The sequence below is a fragment of the Athene cunicularia genome (genome assembly GCF_003259725.1).
Source record: "Athene cunicularia isolate RWA chromosome 1 unlocalized genomic scaffold, athCun1 chr1_part2, whole genome shotgun sequence".
NCBI lineage: Eukaryota > Metazoa > Chordata > Aves > Strigiformes > Strigidae > Athene > Athene cunicularia.
Window position 1 is genome coordinate 21,860,368 of NW_020799092.1, and position 18,728 is coordinate 21,879,095.

The 18,728-nt window shown below is 45.7% G+C and overlaps 1 protein-coding gene across 1 annotated transcript in view; it reads left to right on the forward strand.

Moving 5' to 3' along the window:
• Nucleotides 1-6,767, forward strand: part of LOC113491064 (alpha-2-macroglobulin-like protein 1) — a 29,533-nt gene extending 22,766 nt beyond the window's left edge. The window contains exons 30-36 of the mRNA XM_026867706.1: nucleotides 1,626-1,804; nucleotides 2,207-2,422; nucleotides 3,657-3,778; nucleotides 4,542-4,632; nucleotides 5,148-5,216; nucleotides 5,450-5,552; nucleotides 6,721-6,767. Of these exons, the coding sequence (XP_026723507.1) occupies nucleotides 1,626-1,804; nucleotides 2,207-2,422; nucleotides 3,657-3,778; nucleotides 4,542-4,632; nucleotides 5,148-5,216; nucleotides 5,450-5,552; nucleotides 6,721-6,767 (827 nt within the window). The remainder of the gene's footprint in view (nucleotides 1-1,625; nucleotides 1,805-2,206; nucleotides 2,423-3,656; nucleotides 3,779-4,541; nucleotides 4,633-5,147; nucleotides 5,217-5,449; nucleotides 5,553-6,720) is intronic.
• Nucleotides 6,768-18,728: the final 11,961 nt, after the last annotated feature.

Here is an 18,728-nt window from a genome sequence, read left to right on the forward strand (position 1 = left end):
TGAAAAATAACCCAGAGGAATAAAGGGAGAGAGGATTTTTCAGCCTGACCAGCTGCCCGTGCAGGTCACTGCACAGTCACTCAGCTGGCTTCACAGGGTGGCTAGTGGGCAAACTGGCAGAAGTAGAACTGCCACACTGAGTACAATACGTTTTCAGAGCTACCTCTGAGAAAGTACATATGGATCAAGCGACTGGAGAACAGCCTTAGTGAAATCCAGTCAGTCGGAGGCTTCAAAATTACCAGACACTTTGGAAAATGTCTCCTCAAGGTCCTAGGGCATGGAGCACTACTAACGGTGATAGTGATAGTTTTCTTTGGCTCTTGCTTCCACTGCTAGTAGTTAGCAATGACTTGGCAAGAGCAATGTGAGGGAAAAGTGTTGTCCTACATGTTAAAATGTGTCTGTGTTCTGCCAGCTGAGTCTAAGGATGTGAATGCCAGCTGCACCCAGTTTACCTGTTGGAGAATCTCTGCCCCAGAGGATTATTTTCTGCTGGCTAGAGACACTTTCCTTGGCCTGGTGGCTGGGATTCTGTTAGCCTCATTAACAGGATTACAGCTGGATCTCAAACAGGAGTTTGGTGCATTTTAAAGAATCGAGGTTAACCTGTAGATCATTCGCAGCTCCAGGACACCTTTCTACCACTTCATGAAAAAACTGTTCTGCTTATGTCACCTTGGAAGTAACAAATCACAAAACCCTCATGCAGAAATCTTCCACTGTGCTAAAGATAATGAAGTAACACCAGACCATAGAATTCCTGAGCTAAATTCTGAAGTCTTTATGCTGGTTTTCTGCAAACGAGTGATTTTGTGATTCTTTTTTCGAAAGTGAAGGTTTGTTCTGAAAACTGACTTGAATTTAAAAGCATTTCAGGTTTTCACATTTGTACCATTGCAGAAGATGTCTACACTGGCACAATTAAGCCAAATTCTTAGCTGAGTTTTGGTTTAGCCCCCTTCAGAAAAAAAACCATTCAACTAGTCTCAGATGCATTCAGTGCCTGTGAGCTTGGACAATAGGTGGGAGCCCAGGACTAGCTTAAATTGTCCTTGCCTATATACTGCAGTGAGGATGCCAACAAAATAAGTTGGGTATTCTTGCTCCCCTAATAGCCTGCCATCATTTATCACTCAAAGAGTGAACAATTCTTGTACAATAGATACAACTGACTTGAAACGAGTCCTAAAGATTTTCAGCACAGTCAGCTCTGTTAGACTATCCTAGGTAAATGCAGGGACAGCAAAAATCCTGTAGCTTGGGGACATAGCTTTGAATATACACAGAGCTGAATAAGACTGGGACTGTACGTTGAACAAAAAGCCTCTGTTCAAAGTCAGTTTCTAGGGGAACTGTTTTCTAGAGGAACTGGTTGAGGATTTGTGACCTGGAACTCTATGTGCTTTCCAAGGAAGAAATGGAACCTATCATAGGTGGCTGGCCCTTCAGAGTACAAAAACAACAGGAGGGACTGGCTTCTGTGCTTTGAGGTGCACCAGAAAGGCACATGCATTTCTGAGGGTCTACAGGAAACTGCCAGTCCTCAAAGGGTACCAGGGCTGGAGAAGCTGATGTTCACAGAGATCTACTCTTCTTCTCTTCCATGTTTCCTCCCCCATCAGCAGAGCTCCTGACACCCCATTCCAGTAGGGGAGAATCTTCTTTGATTGAGACAGTAGCCTACATCCTCCTGGCTCACGTCTCCAAACCAGACTTGGCACCCAATGAAGCCTCAGTGAGCAAGCTCGTGCGCTGGCTCAGTAGCCAAAGAAATGCCTTTGGCGGATTTGCTTCCACACAGGTAACAAACCAAGGAAAGTCATGGGGGAAGGAGAGAGCTACTGTGCTTGGAGTGATGTGCACGTCTCTCATGTGCATATCACTCTAGATCCATCCTCTGCAGACAGGCATACATGACCCCTGATGGTGGGAAGGGGAATGCTATGGGAAATTATTTTTCTGTGTGGTGTAACTGGGATTACCCAGGGCCTGGGACTGCTAACCCCAGGGCTCAGAAGCCACCCTTTCCAGGTAACAGAAGTCATCCTGCTACCTGTGGCATAGGCATTTAGTGGCATGGAACCTGCTTGTGTCCGAGTGTGAATCAGAGCCATGAGGAGTGTGGTTCTGCCGGCAGTGCCTGATCTAGTGTGCTGAATCTTGTACTGCATGGCTCCACAGTAAAGTGGCTCTCTACCTTTAGGACACAGTTGTTAGCCTGCAGGCCCTCGCTCAGTATGCAGCCCTGATTCCTCAGGAGATTGGAGATGTAAAGGTGACCGTGAAAAGCAAGGAGGCTTCTCCACTGGAGTTCCACGTGCACACAAAGAACAAGTTGGTCCTGCATCAGGCATCTCTCCTTGCAGTCCCAGGGATATACACAGTGCAGGCGACTGGCAGTGGCTGTGTTTATGTACAGGTGAGCATACATAAGGAACAGAACGGTCAGATTTTGCCACTGACTATTCAAGTGAGGTTTGGCTCTAAGTAGGCACTATAGCCCCAAGTTCTGAATAGGATTTGGCTTTCTAGGCAGAATCCTGTCAAGCTTGAAGGAGCTCAGGTATACTCTGCTGACATGGTTTTATTGCAGCCATCTATGCTATCTTCTTCTCAGAAATGTCTCAGCTCTCAGTTAAGAGATCAGTAAATCTGAAGGCAGGAGTGATGAGATAGAGAACAGTACCTGCTTCTGTATCGAACATATGTTGCTGATATCACTGCTTCAGGACCTGAGCACTGTTTATCTTCTGACATAATATTTTTTGGGTTGTTATCACATTCAGAGATGAGGAGTGATGTAGGACCGAGGCCTACTTATTTCAGTACACCAGCACAACTGGTCCATCAGGAGAATACATCTTATTTTTCTAGCAGCTTTGAGAGTGGTCTGCTTATGAGCCATTCATGCAGCGAAGAAGCCAAGTCATTCCCTGCAAAAACTTCCTCCACTGGGTCCCTTCTGTTCAGCCATCTCTTATGATGCTCACATAGAATCTACAAGCAGTGTATAGACAAAAGGACACAACAATTATTTATTGTTAATGCATGTAGGAGGTAACTAGGACTCATACTACTTGACTACACTTGAATATAGTCATTAAGCGTAAGACACCTGATGAGTACCTGCTGGCCAGACAGTCACCAGGCAGGTAGAGAAGACTGGCCTATGCTGCTCTTTGGAGGAGTGTGATCATCCCTCTCACTGAGTTGTCCTCTTCTGATTCTTTGCTCTTTCTTTCTTTCTTAAGGGTTTTATACTTATTTTGTCAGTATTTTCCTCTTGAGACCTAGAACTAGTAACTATTATCATATCAACAGCTAACAGTTTCTTTCTCCCTTGTGGGCAGGGATTTAGCTAATGTACTTTATCACACCTTAACAATATTTTTTTTTTCAGTAAGATTGAGACAATGTTGTACTGGATGAGGCCCTGGATCACAGATAGCTGAGCCTCCATGCTAAGGGTTACATTTGGCAGAGGTATCCGACACTATGTGCTAAAGAGCACATGTATGAACAGAAAGCACAGCTGGGGCCAACTGTGTTAGCCATTGATTGCCAATCTGTTAAAAGCTGGAGGCACAGGTAGTTCTTTAGCTCATATGGGGAACCTCCAGGGTACTTTACAGAAATGTTTTCTCCCCCAACAGGCCACTTTGTACTATAACACACCACCACCAAAAGCAGAAGATGTTTTTGTCCTGGATGTGGAAGCAGTACCAAGAGAATGTGACGGTGTCAGGAAAGAGCTTGACATCCATGTGTCTGTCAGGTATGAGATCCCTTGAGGCTCTTTCTTCAGTGGAAAGAAGTTGGAGCCCCAGTAGTATGTCCTGAACCCCATAAAAACCTCCTGTCTGTGGAGACAAAAACACAGGGGAAGACCATTCTTCTCCATAGATCCCAAAGAGATTGTGAAATGAGAATTAAGGCCCAGAGAAGCATGGGAAGACACTGGCACTGGCTTCCAGAACCACAGCAACTATCTCAGCCAGCATGGAGCAGCTCAGCAGCCCTCAGAGCAGTAGCAGTGAGATGGCAGCATTCCCCAGAGTCAGAGCTCCCCCCCATGGGAGCCTGGGCTGAACCAGCCCTGAGGTGCATTCTCCTGCAGTGTGAAACTCTGCTGGAACCTGACAGCAGAAACTCCTGTCTGGAGTTATCCTTATCCTTATTACACTTGCCTGCATCTGTCTAGGATGAGCGTCTTGGTCCATATTCTCCATGCCCTACTGTCCTGAAAGAGAACAACGCCAGCATTGCATCTCTTAGCCTGTAACATCAAAGATCACTTTCACCTGTTGGAGAGGGCAGCATGAAGGTTAATGATAACACATTTGCCACACAATCTGTCTCTATATTAAGCAAGTAGATGGGGGGCGATTTTTTTGTCCCTTTCTGCCATCAGTTAGACATGCTGTTGAGCTTTCACATCACTGTAGAACAGGCCAGCATTTGGAACTGTTCATTAGTATCTCCTAGAAATTCTGTGATGCCTTCCACATCTGATGTGCTTCTCTCCTGCCTTTTTTCAGTTACACAGGGGCCCGTGGGACCAGTAACATGGCTCTGATGGAGGTGGAGATGCTGTCAGGGTTCATTCCTGTGAGGAGTTCTTTGGAAGAGGTAAGACGTTTTCCTCTGGCCTTCCCTGAAGAGATTAAAATCTATTTTCCAGGGGTAGTTTAGCCAGAAATACCCAAACATCTAAGAACTGCTGGAGAATGGTAGGTACTCCTCTTGCTACAAATTAACTAAACTAAGCAAGTGCAGATGTAGTGAGCTATCTCACAAGGCATCTTTCAGCTTGCAGAACTGATTGTGCAGCTTTTTGTATTCAGTAGTGAGGATCACATACACTGTAAGAGGTTGGAGAGGAGCTGAGAAGCACCCAGGTAGAATCATCTGGGGTGCACTGAGACACTTTGCCATTGCCCATCTGCAGGGATACTCCATAAAGTGATGTGGAACCCCATAGAGTTCAATGGGACGCTATAGCTGGGGAACATAGGCCTTCCCCTGACTAGGCTAAGTGCTTTACTCAACAGTGGTTTACCAACAAATACCAAAATTGTTTTGAGACAACAGGGAAGGCCAACGAGCTGATGCTAACCAGGCTCACCTCTTGCCTTTCTATACAGCTGGAGAAGATACCCCTGGTGAAAAAGACAGAGATAAAACCAGACAAAGTCACAGTCTACTTGGAAGAGGTAAGAGGAAGACCACAGGTAGCTGCCCATTCAAGTAGTAGCAACTGCAGTCTTTTGCACTGGGACTCTCAGACATCAGGAATACAAAGCAGGCTAAAATTTTGGCAAAAAGAGGAAGAGGGTGGAAGAATCTGGAAAGACAGAGAAAGAAATCTCTGATGCAGAGGGAATAAAGTTGGTATGTAGGTGACTTTGAGATGGACAGTGCATTTCTGCTCACTTTTTCTCTCCAGCTGGGTGAGACTTCTCTGAAGCTTAACATCTCAGTGGAACAAGATGTTGAAGTACAGAACCTGAAAGCAGCAACAGTGCTTGTCTACGACTACTATAAGCCGGGTGAGATTTCACTGACATAGACAAAAGTAACAGAGTACCACCACTCAGACACAGTTCTATGTCTCTTATTCCCTTATCTCCCTTATTCCAGTGTGCTTCCTCCTGCAACTCCAAGCTTGGGTTTCCTCTGTACAAAACTTCCACATTCAGTTAGCAGAATCACTTGCTTTTCTGTTCTTGAGATGGGACTGCCTGGCACTATGATTATGTCGCGTTGTGCATGTGTTCAAAATGTCTGTTTTTTGACTTCCTATAGCTTCAAGCTACGTCTCTGTGGAAAGAAAGTTTCTCCGTCAATTTACCATGTCTTCTCCAGCTCCTTAGCTCTCTTGAAAATACGAGACATTTAAAATCAGTGTTACATACTTCCACTCTGACCCACCAGAAGGCAGAATTTAGTTCTATGCTTTTCATGTATAGTGTAATAATCCTACCATCCATTGGGTGCTGCCATGTCTCAGAGGAAGTAGGAAAATAATTTCTTACCCTTTAAAGCCTGAAATGAATTATCAGCACACAGAAAAGAGATCTTGGATTCATTTTGAGTGACTCTGATTATTTTGTGATCAGTATGAGCCAAAAAAGCAGATGGAACAGTAAGAGTTATTTTTTAAAAAAGAATTTGAGAACAAAATGGGAAAACTACTGCTGGAGCTTTAGAAAGCAGCACCACAGGCCTACATGTTGTATACTGAACCCTATTCTTGTTTTCCCTTCCACATAATGTCAAGAAGAGGAGGACATTTCTTAATTCAGCCTTTACAGAGCTAAATATTGTCACCTAATATGCTCTCTCTTTGCTATTCCATCCCGTACAAGATTTTTTGTGCTTAGTACAATCTAAAAATTGTTATCTGGCGTGAAAATACTAATTGTCAGTAAAAAAGCAGGGGTATCAGGACACGCTACTGAACGGTTCTCTATTTACAAAAATATCTTTGCATTGGAAGGTATCACAATGCATAAGAGGGTCTTTTACAGCTGTATGGGAGACATGCTGGGGAGACAGACTGCCTGACCTGCTGTAGACATTTTTCTGTTCCTGCAGTCATAGTGTGAAGAGTGAAAAATTAAGATAGTGAGATGGTTGTGTTAAAGAGAAAGAAGCTTGGCATTACCCTATCATGCAGTTCTGCAGCTCACCACCCTTTCTCTTTTGTTTCTACAGATGATCGTGCAGCAAGAGATTATGTTTTCCCTTGCAGTTCAGGTTAGTGTTAACAGGCCTCCAAGGTGGTAACAGCTGAAACAGAACAGAGGACTGGTGGTAAGCAAGCAAACAGCCCACCTCTGCTCTGTATTTAATTCCATCATGTTCTTGGACTGCAGGCTGAATTGGGATCACAGAATCACAGAATGGTTTGGGTTGGAAGTGACCTTAAAGGTCATCTAGTCCCACCCCCCTGCCACAGGCAGGGACACCTTCCACTAGCCCAGGTTGCCCAAAGCCCCGTCCAGCCTGGCCTTGAACCCTGCCAGGGAGGGGGCAGCCACAGCTGCTCTGGGCAACCTGTGCCAGGGCCTCACCACCCTCATAGTAAAGAATTTCTTCCTTATATCTAATCTAAATCTACCCTCTGTCAGTTTAAAACCATTACCCCTCATCCTATCCCTACATGCCCTTGCAAAATGCCCCTCCCCAGCTTTCCTGTAGCCCCCTTTAAGTACTGGAAGGCCGCTATAAGGTCTCCCTAGAGCCTTCTCTTCCCCAGGCTGAACAACCCCAACTCTCTCAGCCTGTTCTCACAAGGACCTCCATTGGACCCACTCAAGCAGGTCCATGTCCTTCTTATGTTGGGGCCCCGGACCTGAACATGGTAGTGTAGGTGGGGTGTCATGAGAGTGGAGTAGAGGGGCAGAATCCCCTCCCTTGCCCTGCTGGCTACATTTCTCTTGATGCAGCCCGGGACACAGTTGGCTTTCTGGGCTGCGAGTGCACACTGCTGGGTCACAGTCAGTTTTCCATCCACTGATACCTCCAAGTCCTTCTCTGCAGGGCTGCTCTCAATCCACTCCTCACCCAGCCTGTATTTGTCTTTGGGATTGCCCAGACCCATGGGCAGGACCTCGCACTTGGCCTTGTTGAACTCCATGAGGTTTGCATGGTCCCACCTCTCCAGCTTGTCCAGGTCCCTCTGGATGGCACATCCCTTCCCTCCAGTGTGTCACTGCACCACACAGCTTGGTGTCATCATGGTGAACTTGCAGAGGGTGCCTTGATCCCACTGTCCATGTCACCAACAAAGATGTTAAACAGCGCCGGTCCCAACCCTGACCCCTGAGGAACGCCACTCCTCACTGCTCTCCACTGGGACATGGAGCCATTGACCGCAACTCTCTGAGTGTGACCATCCAGTCAATTCCTTACCCACCGAGAGTTCCATCCATCAAATCCATGTGTCTCTAATTTATAGTCAAGGAGGTCATGTGGGACAGTGTCAAATGCTTTGCACAAGTCCAGGTAGATGACATCAATTGCTCTTTCCTTATCCACTAGTGCTGTAACCCCATTGTAGAAGTCCACCATATTTGTCAGGCACAATTTGCCCTTAGTGAAGCCATGTTGTCTGTAACCAATCACCTCCTTATTTTCCATGTGCCCTAGCATAGTTTCCAGAAGGATCTGCTCCATGGTCTAACTAGGCACAGAGGTTATGATTAACTGGCCTGTAGTTCCCCAGGTCCTCTTTGTTTCCCTTTTTAAAAATGGGGGTTATGTTACCCCTTTTCCAGTCAGTGAGAAATTTGCTGGACTGCCATGGCTTCTCAAATATGATGAAGAGTGGCTTAGCCACTTCATCCACCAGTTCCCTCAGGACCCGTGAATGCATCTCAACAGGTCGCACGGACTTGTGCACCTTCAGGTTCCTTAAATGGTCTCAAACCTGATCTTCTCCTACAGTGGGCAGTTCTTCCTTCTCCCAGTCCCTGCCTTTACCTTCTGCATCTTGGATGGTGTGGCTGGAGCACTACTACTGGATCTACTGTAGTAGTTGTAGGCACAGTTTCTAGTCCAGGTATAATCTCAGTGCAGACCAAGGAAGGTTAAAAGGATCTATTTTTATCCCATTTCTCACATACGCACTCCTTGCAGCATCCCAAATCTGAATGCAACTGGAAATGCCTATGTCAATGACAAAAAGATGTTGTAACTCATCCCTTAAGATCTCTTAGTCCTTAGATAGATTCCTAAAAATTCACCAGCAATTTCTTTGTCTTTTCTTGTTCTTTCTTTCCACAGATGTCTCGAAGAAGGATTCCTACTAGAATGCCCTGGTCCTGCAACCAGTACTCGTATTTTTCTGCGTGCATAAGAAAACTTCAATGCTCTGGTCTTCCTCTTCCCTGCTGTGTTGGATCCACCCTATTTCCTTTGATCTATGCCCTAAATTTCTATGTGAAACCTGACTTTATACACAGTAGTCTGGGATCAAGTGAAATAAAGTATGTGGAACTTGAAAAGAAAGCAGCTAATTGACAGCTGATGAAGTCCACACAGATTTGAATGCCTGAAGAAGAGAGAAACATTGCTTAGGTCATGGTTACATGCTTTGCATTTGGTCACCATAGTGGCCTCTCCTCCCCGAGACCCATCTCTGAGCTACCTTCTCAACTGAGTTAACACAACAGTTTGACTGCAACCAAACTCCAAGCAAAAAAAAAAAAGCCATTTTTAACCCCGATCTCAACCCACTACATGGCCCTGTGAATCATCTTTTTGTCACAACTGAAAAGTAGGAACAGGCAAGGGGAGGCTAAGGGAGAACTACTTTACCAGCTCTTCCAGACAGTACTGTATAACAGTGCCTTATGCAGGGAGGCCATGAGCCTGAAATAACATCCCCTCCAAATTCACTACATTTTTTGTCTGGCCTCTTGTTTGCTTCCATTTCTTATGTCAAGCAGGAGTATTTTAGAAACTCAAAAAGGGCATAATCATGCAGATCTCACTTTCAGGTCCCAGTTCCATTAGATCAAGTGCTCCACAATTTTCTTTCAATGCCTAGTGCTTTAAAAGCCAGTCTGTCAAGCCATACAAAAGAAGGATTAGATCTGAATGTGTTTATGGGGCTGTTTTTTCTATGGCCTGTGCTTCCTTTTTTGGGAGCAAACATTTGTAATCTCTTTTTAGTGATTCAGCCACCTTTCATAAAAAGAAATAGCAATTACGAGTCAGTGATGGACTCTGTGTGCATGCAGGACATGCAAAGCTAAAGCTGCTGTAGAAGTTTAATGCAGACAGAAGACATTAATAGATGTTGTTATTATGTAGTGAACCGTCCATGATTGTCCTGAAGTTGTGGCACTTTCACCTTCCTGATGACACGGCTAATAGCTATTGATGTCTTTACAGCTTCCTCCATATACCTGCATAGTAGAAGGAGATCAAGCAGCTAGCTAAGAAATCCTGAGAAAGCCAGCAGATGAAGATCATGTGCGTATACTATGGATATAGGGTAGACTAACACTTGTGTAAATGACTGCTGCATGTCACCTTCTTGTAGTGCCAGGACTGGGGTAGTACCTGAATGTGGAGCGGGCATGCTCCTGGAGCTGGGGCTAGAAAAGGATGATTTTCCCTCAAGACACAGACTGAGCAACAAACAGTGCCCAGAAAGATGAAGAAAAGGGCCTACATGTCTGAAAGAGACCAGGAGGTGCAGAAGAGCCCTTGCGGTTGACACAGTGTGGCTAGGATGAGTGGCAGAGGCAGGCAGAGACCTTTCAATCCACATCCCACCTGTAGGGTTGCTCCAGCTGCGGACCTGAATTCAGCTGGAGACAGCAAAAAAAGATACTGCAATTCTGTATGTAGTTAACCACTTGGACTGTACCTGCGAATTCACCTCTTCTGCCTCGTAGGGGGCTTGCCCACCACCTTTACTGCTGGTGCCTGAAAATCGCAGTGTGCATGAATTCTCTCTGCACACACCAGCTCCTGATTTACTGGGAAAATATCCTTGGAATCCAAAAAGGACAAAAACTCATTATGTACCCTGGCTGTGAAAGAGGGTGATCACAGGCTGAGAAAGAATAGGACATACCTTGATAATAGTTTTAGGGCTCTGAACAGCACTATTTAAACCAAACAACCCCCTCCAAAATTCAACAGTAGAAATTCCCCTTACCTGGCTAAAACTAACCAGCCCTGACCCAGGAAAAAAACCTCTTCTAACCATTCCTCTCCCTCTTGGAAGTGAGGAACCTGAAGCAGAGGGGAGAAATGAGAAGAAAGGAGGAGAGGGGGAGGTCAGGGACTTGGGTCTGGTGGGCTGTGTGAGGAAGGGAGACAGGGCCCTCTTGGGTGAGTAGGGACATTGAGATGGAGCTCTAGGTGTTGAGGAACCCAGGGGCTTTCCCCACCCTCTGCCAGTGTGGTCAGCCTTCTCTTCTCACAGCCCTGGTTGCCAAGCTGCCTTAAGACCTCTGCCTGGTCTTAGTGTCTGGGCCTTCACCACCACTCTGCACCCTGACTTCCCCTAGTCCCTTCCCTCCTGTTCTCACATATCTCATTTTCTCCTTCCCTTTATTACCTGCACCAAGATCCTCTCTCTCTCAGGGTGTCTCTGAGACCCACGAACATTCCCACAAAGGCTCCAGTCCACCCCGTGCTCCTGGGACACTCCTCTGCCCAGTAGTGCTCCTTGTCAACCCCTACATGCAGCTGAGGGGCAATTATTCCTGGTTCTCCACTTCCCCTTCTCACTGCCCTTCTCCTCCACTGCCCACAGCATCACCCCAAGTCCCAATCCCCACTGCCCACGTGGTCTGCCTAAACTGCTGCCAGAGCTGCTTGTCCCAAGAACTTTTGTTCCCAAAAAGGTCCCTGTCCCTTCCAAAATTCTCTGCCTGCCCAAGCATTCTGTCCACTCCTGTATTTCTTCTCTTTTCACTTTAATGATTGGCAAATCTGTCTTTCCCTCGTTATCTAACCCTCCTGTCCACTGTATATGCCTCTTCCCATCTGTGCAAGACCCTTTCTTACTTTTCGTCTTGTTTTCTGTTCTGCTTTTGTTTTCTGTTACTTCATCTGTTACTTTGTATTTCTCCATGTCCTCTTTAGACAAGTTTTTCATGCATAGGGCACATTTCTGCAGTGGGTATCCCTTTCATTGTCAGCTCTTCCTCTGAATTGTAACGGTCCCCATTTTTGTTTGCTTTGTTTGTGTGCCCAGGCATCACACATTGAACAGTAAGTTCAGTCCTAACTACACCTTCTTTACTATCATCTTTTCTATCGTCCACCACTACTCAATGTTCATCTTTTTCTGTAAACAATCAGAAATTACTGTCTCTATAGGTGTGATTTGTGGTATCACTTTCCTTTCCTAGCTCTCTTCGTTTTAAAAAAAACTGCAGAGTGACTGTAACAGGCCCTTCCTGTTATCTTTGAAGATCATTTTCTCCGTCTTGGACTCTGACTCACATGGCCACTTTCCATAAAATTGAGTTCAGTTTTCCCATTTCAGCTACCCATGCCCAGGCCTTCTGGATAGGTCATTCAACAGCCTCAGTCACTGTGCTTGTTTAGACTCTGGCAACACCCAGTCCCATCCTGTTAAGACATTAACCCAGAAGGCTAATCCCTACCTGTGGCACTACTAAACAAAGATAACAGTCTGAGGAATTTCAGGATGCAACACATGCAACAGGAGAGTAGAGTGTGTGCAGATGGCTCATCTCGATACCAGTGCCATTAGCAAGATAGAACACATAAAAGGTGGGACGCAAGATAAGAAAAAGTGGTTACTAGTTTTATAGAGCTGATTTCTATGAAGTCAACAAGCTCAAGACCAACAGAGAAAAAGAGAACAAGGTGGGTTGTGTATCTGGGAGGTGATGATGCTTCTAAGGAGGAAGTACCTAGGAGAGAAAAAGGGGGTAAAAGGAATATAAAGTGAAGCAAATCATGTGACCAGGGTTGCTGGGGCTCATCCCTGTGTAGCAGCCCTTTGCCTGATCAACACAGCTTGCAAGAGGACATTAAATCTATTTTTTTCTCTGACTCGAATCTGTCCATAAAGTGGGCAGAGCCAGCCCTTCCTCCCCTACTCATCATTGTTCTTGGGGCTGTCTAGTAGGGACAGGAAAAACGGAAAATAAAAGCCTCACAGCAATACCTAACAAGCATTTAGGGGAGGTAGAAAACCTGAGGAACCAAGTGATTCTGTGGACGCCTGATACCAAAAAAAGGACAGGGCTGAGTTCAAGCAAGCAAAAATATGAAGGAACTGGACAGGGCCTATAAGGAGTGTTCTCCTATCACTGCCCCTTCCCAAGACATCGTGGGAGTCAATAAGTACTGTCTGATGGTGCTCTGCCAATGGACAGGAAAGGACAAGGGAGCACGGTGGGCCCTACAGTCTCCCAGTTGCCTTCCTGGAAAGTTTCTCCCTCTAGGTATTTGGGCTGGACTGAAGGAGCTTTGGGAGAAAGGTCCTCCAATCTGGTTGAACTTCAGATAGGGAGGTTATAAATAAAAACTAAAGGCTGTCACCCAGTGTGCTCAGGGTACCCATGAGCCAGGCTCTCCTGCCTCTAAACTGACATGTGTCAAGGGTCTGTTTTACAGTTTATATCATCAGATGGCCACGAAATAGAAACAGGCCCACCAAGATTCCTCTTCTGATGATAAGAAGTCTTACCACCTTGTACCTGTGTGTGGTTGGTAAGAAAGGAAACTAAGTGTGTGAAATGTGAATACAAACAGATGTTTCCAGGCTGTGGTTTCAAATCAGATTGATATTGTTTGTCTGGATATGAGACGGGCTGAGGAACCTGGCAAAGCATAGGGTTGAAAAAGAGCTGCTTTGTGGTAACCTTCCTTAAGATAGGAGTGTACAGTAGAAGTCAGTGAGGTCTTTGCTTCTTGGAGAAAACCTAAGGGAATGCAGTAAGTGGCTAGTCTGTGCTGGGCAGGCAATCTGATGCTTGCTCAGATCTTCTGACTGTAAAAAGGTGCTCCCTGTCCTCGGTGACATCCATAGGAAACATCTTCCAGTGTAAGAAAGGCACCTTTGCTATGTGTAAGCAAAGGTGGGGTACAAGTGGCTTGCCCAGATGGCCTGGAAGCAATTGGGAAATTTCCTTAAAAGTTTTTCAGCTTCAGTCTGCAAAAAAAGAAGGTCCTGAAGAGCGTCGTACAGGAGGCAGCTAACAGGCAATCTGGTAACTAGCATCTCAGATAGCAAGGGATTTTTCTGCAAAGAAAAGCTCTTAAAAGGAGTGGGAGGTAGGTCCCTTAAAAGGAGGATGACTGTAAGCACATGAGATGGCCCCAAATAAATTCTGATCTTGTTAGGGCACTATTATATAAAGTAAATAGCATACTTAGAATCTATAGGTGAAGAAGACAGTGTGTACAATGAACAGGTAGGGATCTGCTGAAGCATTGATAAATCATAAAGTTTTGATGTGTAGGGCTTATTTGGCCCTTTGTGGTTATCTGCCAGTACTATGCAAATAGGACTGAAAGACCACATTGCTTCTAGTGGGTGCAGAGGAGATCGGTCTCCCAGGGTATAGCAGAGCCTCTGCAATGGTCATATGGAAAACTGAAAGGAGCCCTCATCCAGAGGGAAGTCAGGACACAGGACAAATGAGTTGTCTGTTGTCACCCAGTTGCAAACTCTTCTGGCAGCTTGGACACGTGTCTTCTTTCCCAATTCGTGCATGTTCGTGTCTGCTCAACTAATATGCTCCAGTTTGGAGACAGAGCAATGGTCCTTATTACTCTGACTTTTTGCTCACAAAAAAGGAAAGAAACACAAAGCTGCAGAGCTGTAGTTTGGAATCCCAAGGCTTGTTACTGGGGATTGTTGACAATATACAGAATCTAAGGTTTACCCCAAGGTTTTTTTCTCCTTTTTGAGATGAACAATTACCTAGATTTTTCTCTTGTAGCTGCAGGACTGTAACAGACTTTTAAAATAGCTACTACTGGGAACCATGTGAGACTCCATGGATCCAGCTCATGATCTGTACTGTCTCTGTGCAAGGTAAGCATACCTGTAGACTCGCATGTGATGGCTTGCTAATTTTTAATCTTATCTTACCGGTTAGTTTTCTACCAAGCTCAGATAGCTGCATCAAGGTGTTTGTATCAACCCACAGTCAAATCCAAGACATACAATAGATGAATAAGTAATTTTCTTTTGTTAACGTGGTTCGTTTCAATTTAAGGATAGAAGCCCTGGAATGTGGCTTACCTTGACATTCAAAGAGGCTTCTTTCCTGAGAAAAGTCTAAAACTTGTGATTTCTTGTGTTGCAGTTTGCCGAACAGTGGGCTTACTCCTACACTCTCTCTTATGTTGATAAGCAGTGTGGTTGATACTGTCTTGAAGGCCAGGCCCAGTAACTCTTGAAAGTAGACTGATATGTATCAGCTTTTGCTTGCTGACCTGGTTTTCCTTTCATATCATGTTCACACCTTAAAGGTGGTGGTGAGGAGGAGCGTGCCTTCAGGGTACTGCAGGTAACTGACCCCTGGAGCTGGCTCCTCACAGGCAGATGAAGCATTCTGATCTTCCCTTTACATGTTCCAACTTTCCATTCCATGCAGGGAGCAGAAAGGTGGTTTGGCATGCACTGATCTGTTTTTCTGAGGGATGAGAAACAAAGATGAGGAGACATGTGGTTTCAGCCTCTCTATCAGCTTGCAGACTTGGAGAAGCCTTGTAACGGCAGGAAGCACAGATTCACACTAGGATCAGTCACAGGGTAAATAATGTGTAGGGCAGGGATATGGGAGAGGTGGTGGTATATAAAGACTTGTCTAAAATGCAGAGCTTAGAAACTGCCACAGTCAGATGAGCTTTTGATCAGAGACAGGACATAATGGCAAACTCTGGGGTTGCTATGATCCTCTCCCGTCCAGCTTCTTCCTTCTGTAGATGGTGATCAGCCGGACTGGCCAGGGCTAGCAGGTGGTTGAAGAGATCCTGTGATGTGAGGCTGTGCGTGGGCTGGTGTCCATGTGTGGGAAGACGTGGGTACCAAAAGCAGAGATCTGGGCAGCCTCTAAGAAGTATATTACAGTAACTGCAGTGTAGACTGCAGTAAACTGGGAATAATGTCAACCGCTTTGAGCAGGAAAACATCCCAGGCTTGGAGGTCAGTCTGAATCAGATTTCTGGCTCCCCTTGCATCTCCCATGGTATAGATCTAAGGATTAGCTCTTGGTGGCTGAGGCTGAGTACGTTACCGGCTGCCATGTTCCCTGACTGTGTATGAAAACTCCAGTCTTCCCCACCACAAAAGAAAGGGGTTTCCTTCTGAGATACCTGAAGGTGATGGTCTCAATTCCAGACTGAAGTGAGCAAATGAGTGTGGGAAAGGGGCAGAGGGCAAATGCAGGTACGTAGGCTAGATGTCCATTTACATACTTGTACTATATGAATCTGTATGGCAGAGTGTGCAGAGTCATCCTTATGCTAAGCAGTGCTGTTTACTCACCTGTCTGGGGTTCATTTGCTGCCACTGCCTTCCTAATAAAATGGAAAAAAACGGGAACTCAGAAGGTGCACTTTTCCTGCAGGGCCACTGAGTGTCACCATCGCTCCGTGCCTTGCTCTGCAAGACGCCGTTTCTCCAGCAAAACTCCTTTGCTAAAATGGGTTGAAAAAAAAAAAAAAAAAAAAAAAAAAAAAGTAATTGGAATGAAAATGGGCTGCTCCTTGCTGAGAAGCCCGGAGCTGGGAAGATCTGCACCTAAAATGTGAGCAAGTGATGCTACCTTATGAAACAAAACCTGGCTTATATTTTGGCATAGCACTTGACAGGTTTCCAGCCAGACCCTATAAACCAGTATCACAAATTGTAGCATGACCCTCAGTGACAGCAGTTATGAGATGGAGCAAGTGCTTCATCAGGAGGTGCTAAAAAGGCCAAGATTCCACCATTTGGTGAGCAGAATGAGCAGAATTTGGTGAGCAGTTGAGGGACAGATTTACAAAAATAATGAAGGTGGTGGATAACGGGAGTAGAAAATTTGTTCTTCAGCAAATCTTTCCATGGTAGATGGGGGGCATGTGATAAAACTAGTTGGTTAGAAATTTAAAACAAACCAAAAAGGTATTTTACAGTATAAGAACGGGCTGCTACTGGAGTTATGGGAGCCAATACTATCAGCAGATTCGAAAAGCTCATAGACAAACTCATGGAAAACTAGTCTATACCAAAGGGAACAGGTTGTGATGTATCCTCCACCACCACCCCTACTACCGTGTGTGGATGTGGGAGTAGAACAAGAGGAATGGACTGTAGGTATTGGCCAGATGCACTTGCTCTCCCTGAAAAGCAGTGAGGGCAGTTTAATACAGTGGACTGAAAGATCCAGAGGCTTCCTTCCTTCCTGGGCCAAGGAAAAAGAGTGTGAGCTTCTTCTGCTTCAGATCCCACCAGTAGCAGGGAGGTGTGCGAGTTCACAGCAGACATGCTCACACAGCACTGGCGGGAGACACCCGCATAAACACAGAGAACGGTCAGACGGCTGATCCTGTTCCTAAGGACCAGCGCTCAGAGAAACACACCTTTATAGGTCTCTTGTGATTCTGGTCCCCCAAACCTTTCATCCTACCTGCTGGCTAGACAGACCTAACTTTGTTATTGGATCACACACACATGCACGCACAACAGAGAGCACAATCACACCGGAAAGAATTAGAATAATTTAATATGAATATAGTACAGACTGTGGTGCAAATCTTGTCCAAACAAACATACTGATTGCATCTGATCACCTTAGTTTATCCCTCCCTTCGCTCCATTTCCCCGTGCTTGTTCATCTCTGATCCACCTTGATCCCTCCATTTCCCTGCCTGTGATTTTTACCCCAAACATACCAGCGTAGCCTTGTAAATCCTCAAATTGTCTTTGATTACAACATCCCTCTCCCTCCAAAGCACTCCCCAGTAAACCCTAAGGCCTCTTTATTGCAGTAGTTTCCCTTCGTTTGCATAGATTCCAGAGAGTTTCCTCCCTTGAATCGACTTCAGTGGGTTTTGCAACAGGGACAAATGGCTTAGTCGTTCAACCAGTCGTTGAGGGTTTTAGGAGAGGTTGATTCACAGGGATTAAGTCGGCTGGGTTCCCCGCCTTGTCATTGTTCCTTTGATCACTGTCTGACCTTTTATTCTGAATAACCTTAAATATCTCCTATATCTTTTTTTTTTTTTTTTTTTTTTTTTTTTTTTTTTTTTTCCCAAGAGAATCAGCCAGGCAGCTTTCCATCTGAATTAAAAAAGAATCCCGAGCATTTAGAGCAGGTGTGTTTGGTAACAGCCCAAACACCTCCTCTACAGTGTGTTTTGCTGCTTTTCAGGCAGCAGCAAACGTTACTCTGTGATTCGGGACTGGGCCCAGCACCTTCATTACTGAACCAGATGCAATGTTCTTGCAACACAAGGCTCAAACGTGTCATTTGCAGGAGCATTTATGATGCTCAGAGCCTCGGTGGTGCTTGAACTTCTGCACCTTGTACATGTAGATGGAACATGATTCTTTTCTGTTTGTCTTTTGCTTCTTCCCACCCTTTCTCGGTGCATCCTTAAAGGAAACTCGCCAGATCTCACCAAATTAAGCCACTGGTCTGACCAGATAGGGCATTTCTCTTTTTCTTAGAAACACTTATGCTGACTACAACGTTGTTAAAAATAAGTTTAGCCTAACTGATCACTTTTACCCTACCTAAGCCAGGCTACTGACAGAAGAACTGGTGCTCTCCAAGACTAGCCGAGGGAAGCAAGGCCCAGGTGCCTGCACAGCGCAGCTTCTCTTCTGAAAGTTGCCAGCAAGCTCTGGCACGGTGGCTTTTACCCTCTTTATGCAGGTTTTCACCTCTACACGTGACCTACATGACCTGGCCAGAAAGCCGCGATTACCGCTGTGTCCTGTTTGTTCATCAAAGCTTGTTCCGGGTACAAAGACAAACATTTTACAACCTACGTAAAATTACTAATGTTTAACAAGGTTATGCAGCCTCCAGGAGGACCGATCGCAAAGTGCGTCCGGGCAGCGGGGCCGTCGGCGCTCCATGGCGGGGCGCACTCCGCGCCTGCTGTGCAGCCAGGCCGCGATGCTCAGCAACATGGTGATGCCTTGGGGCCCTGTCCCGGCAGCAGCCCGACACCGAGGTACCGAGCCGCGCTCCCCGGCAGGGCCGGAGTTTTCCCCG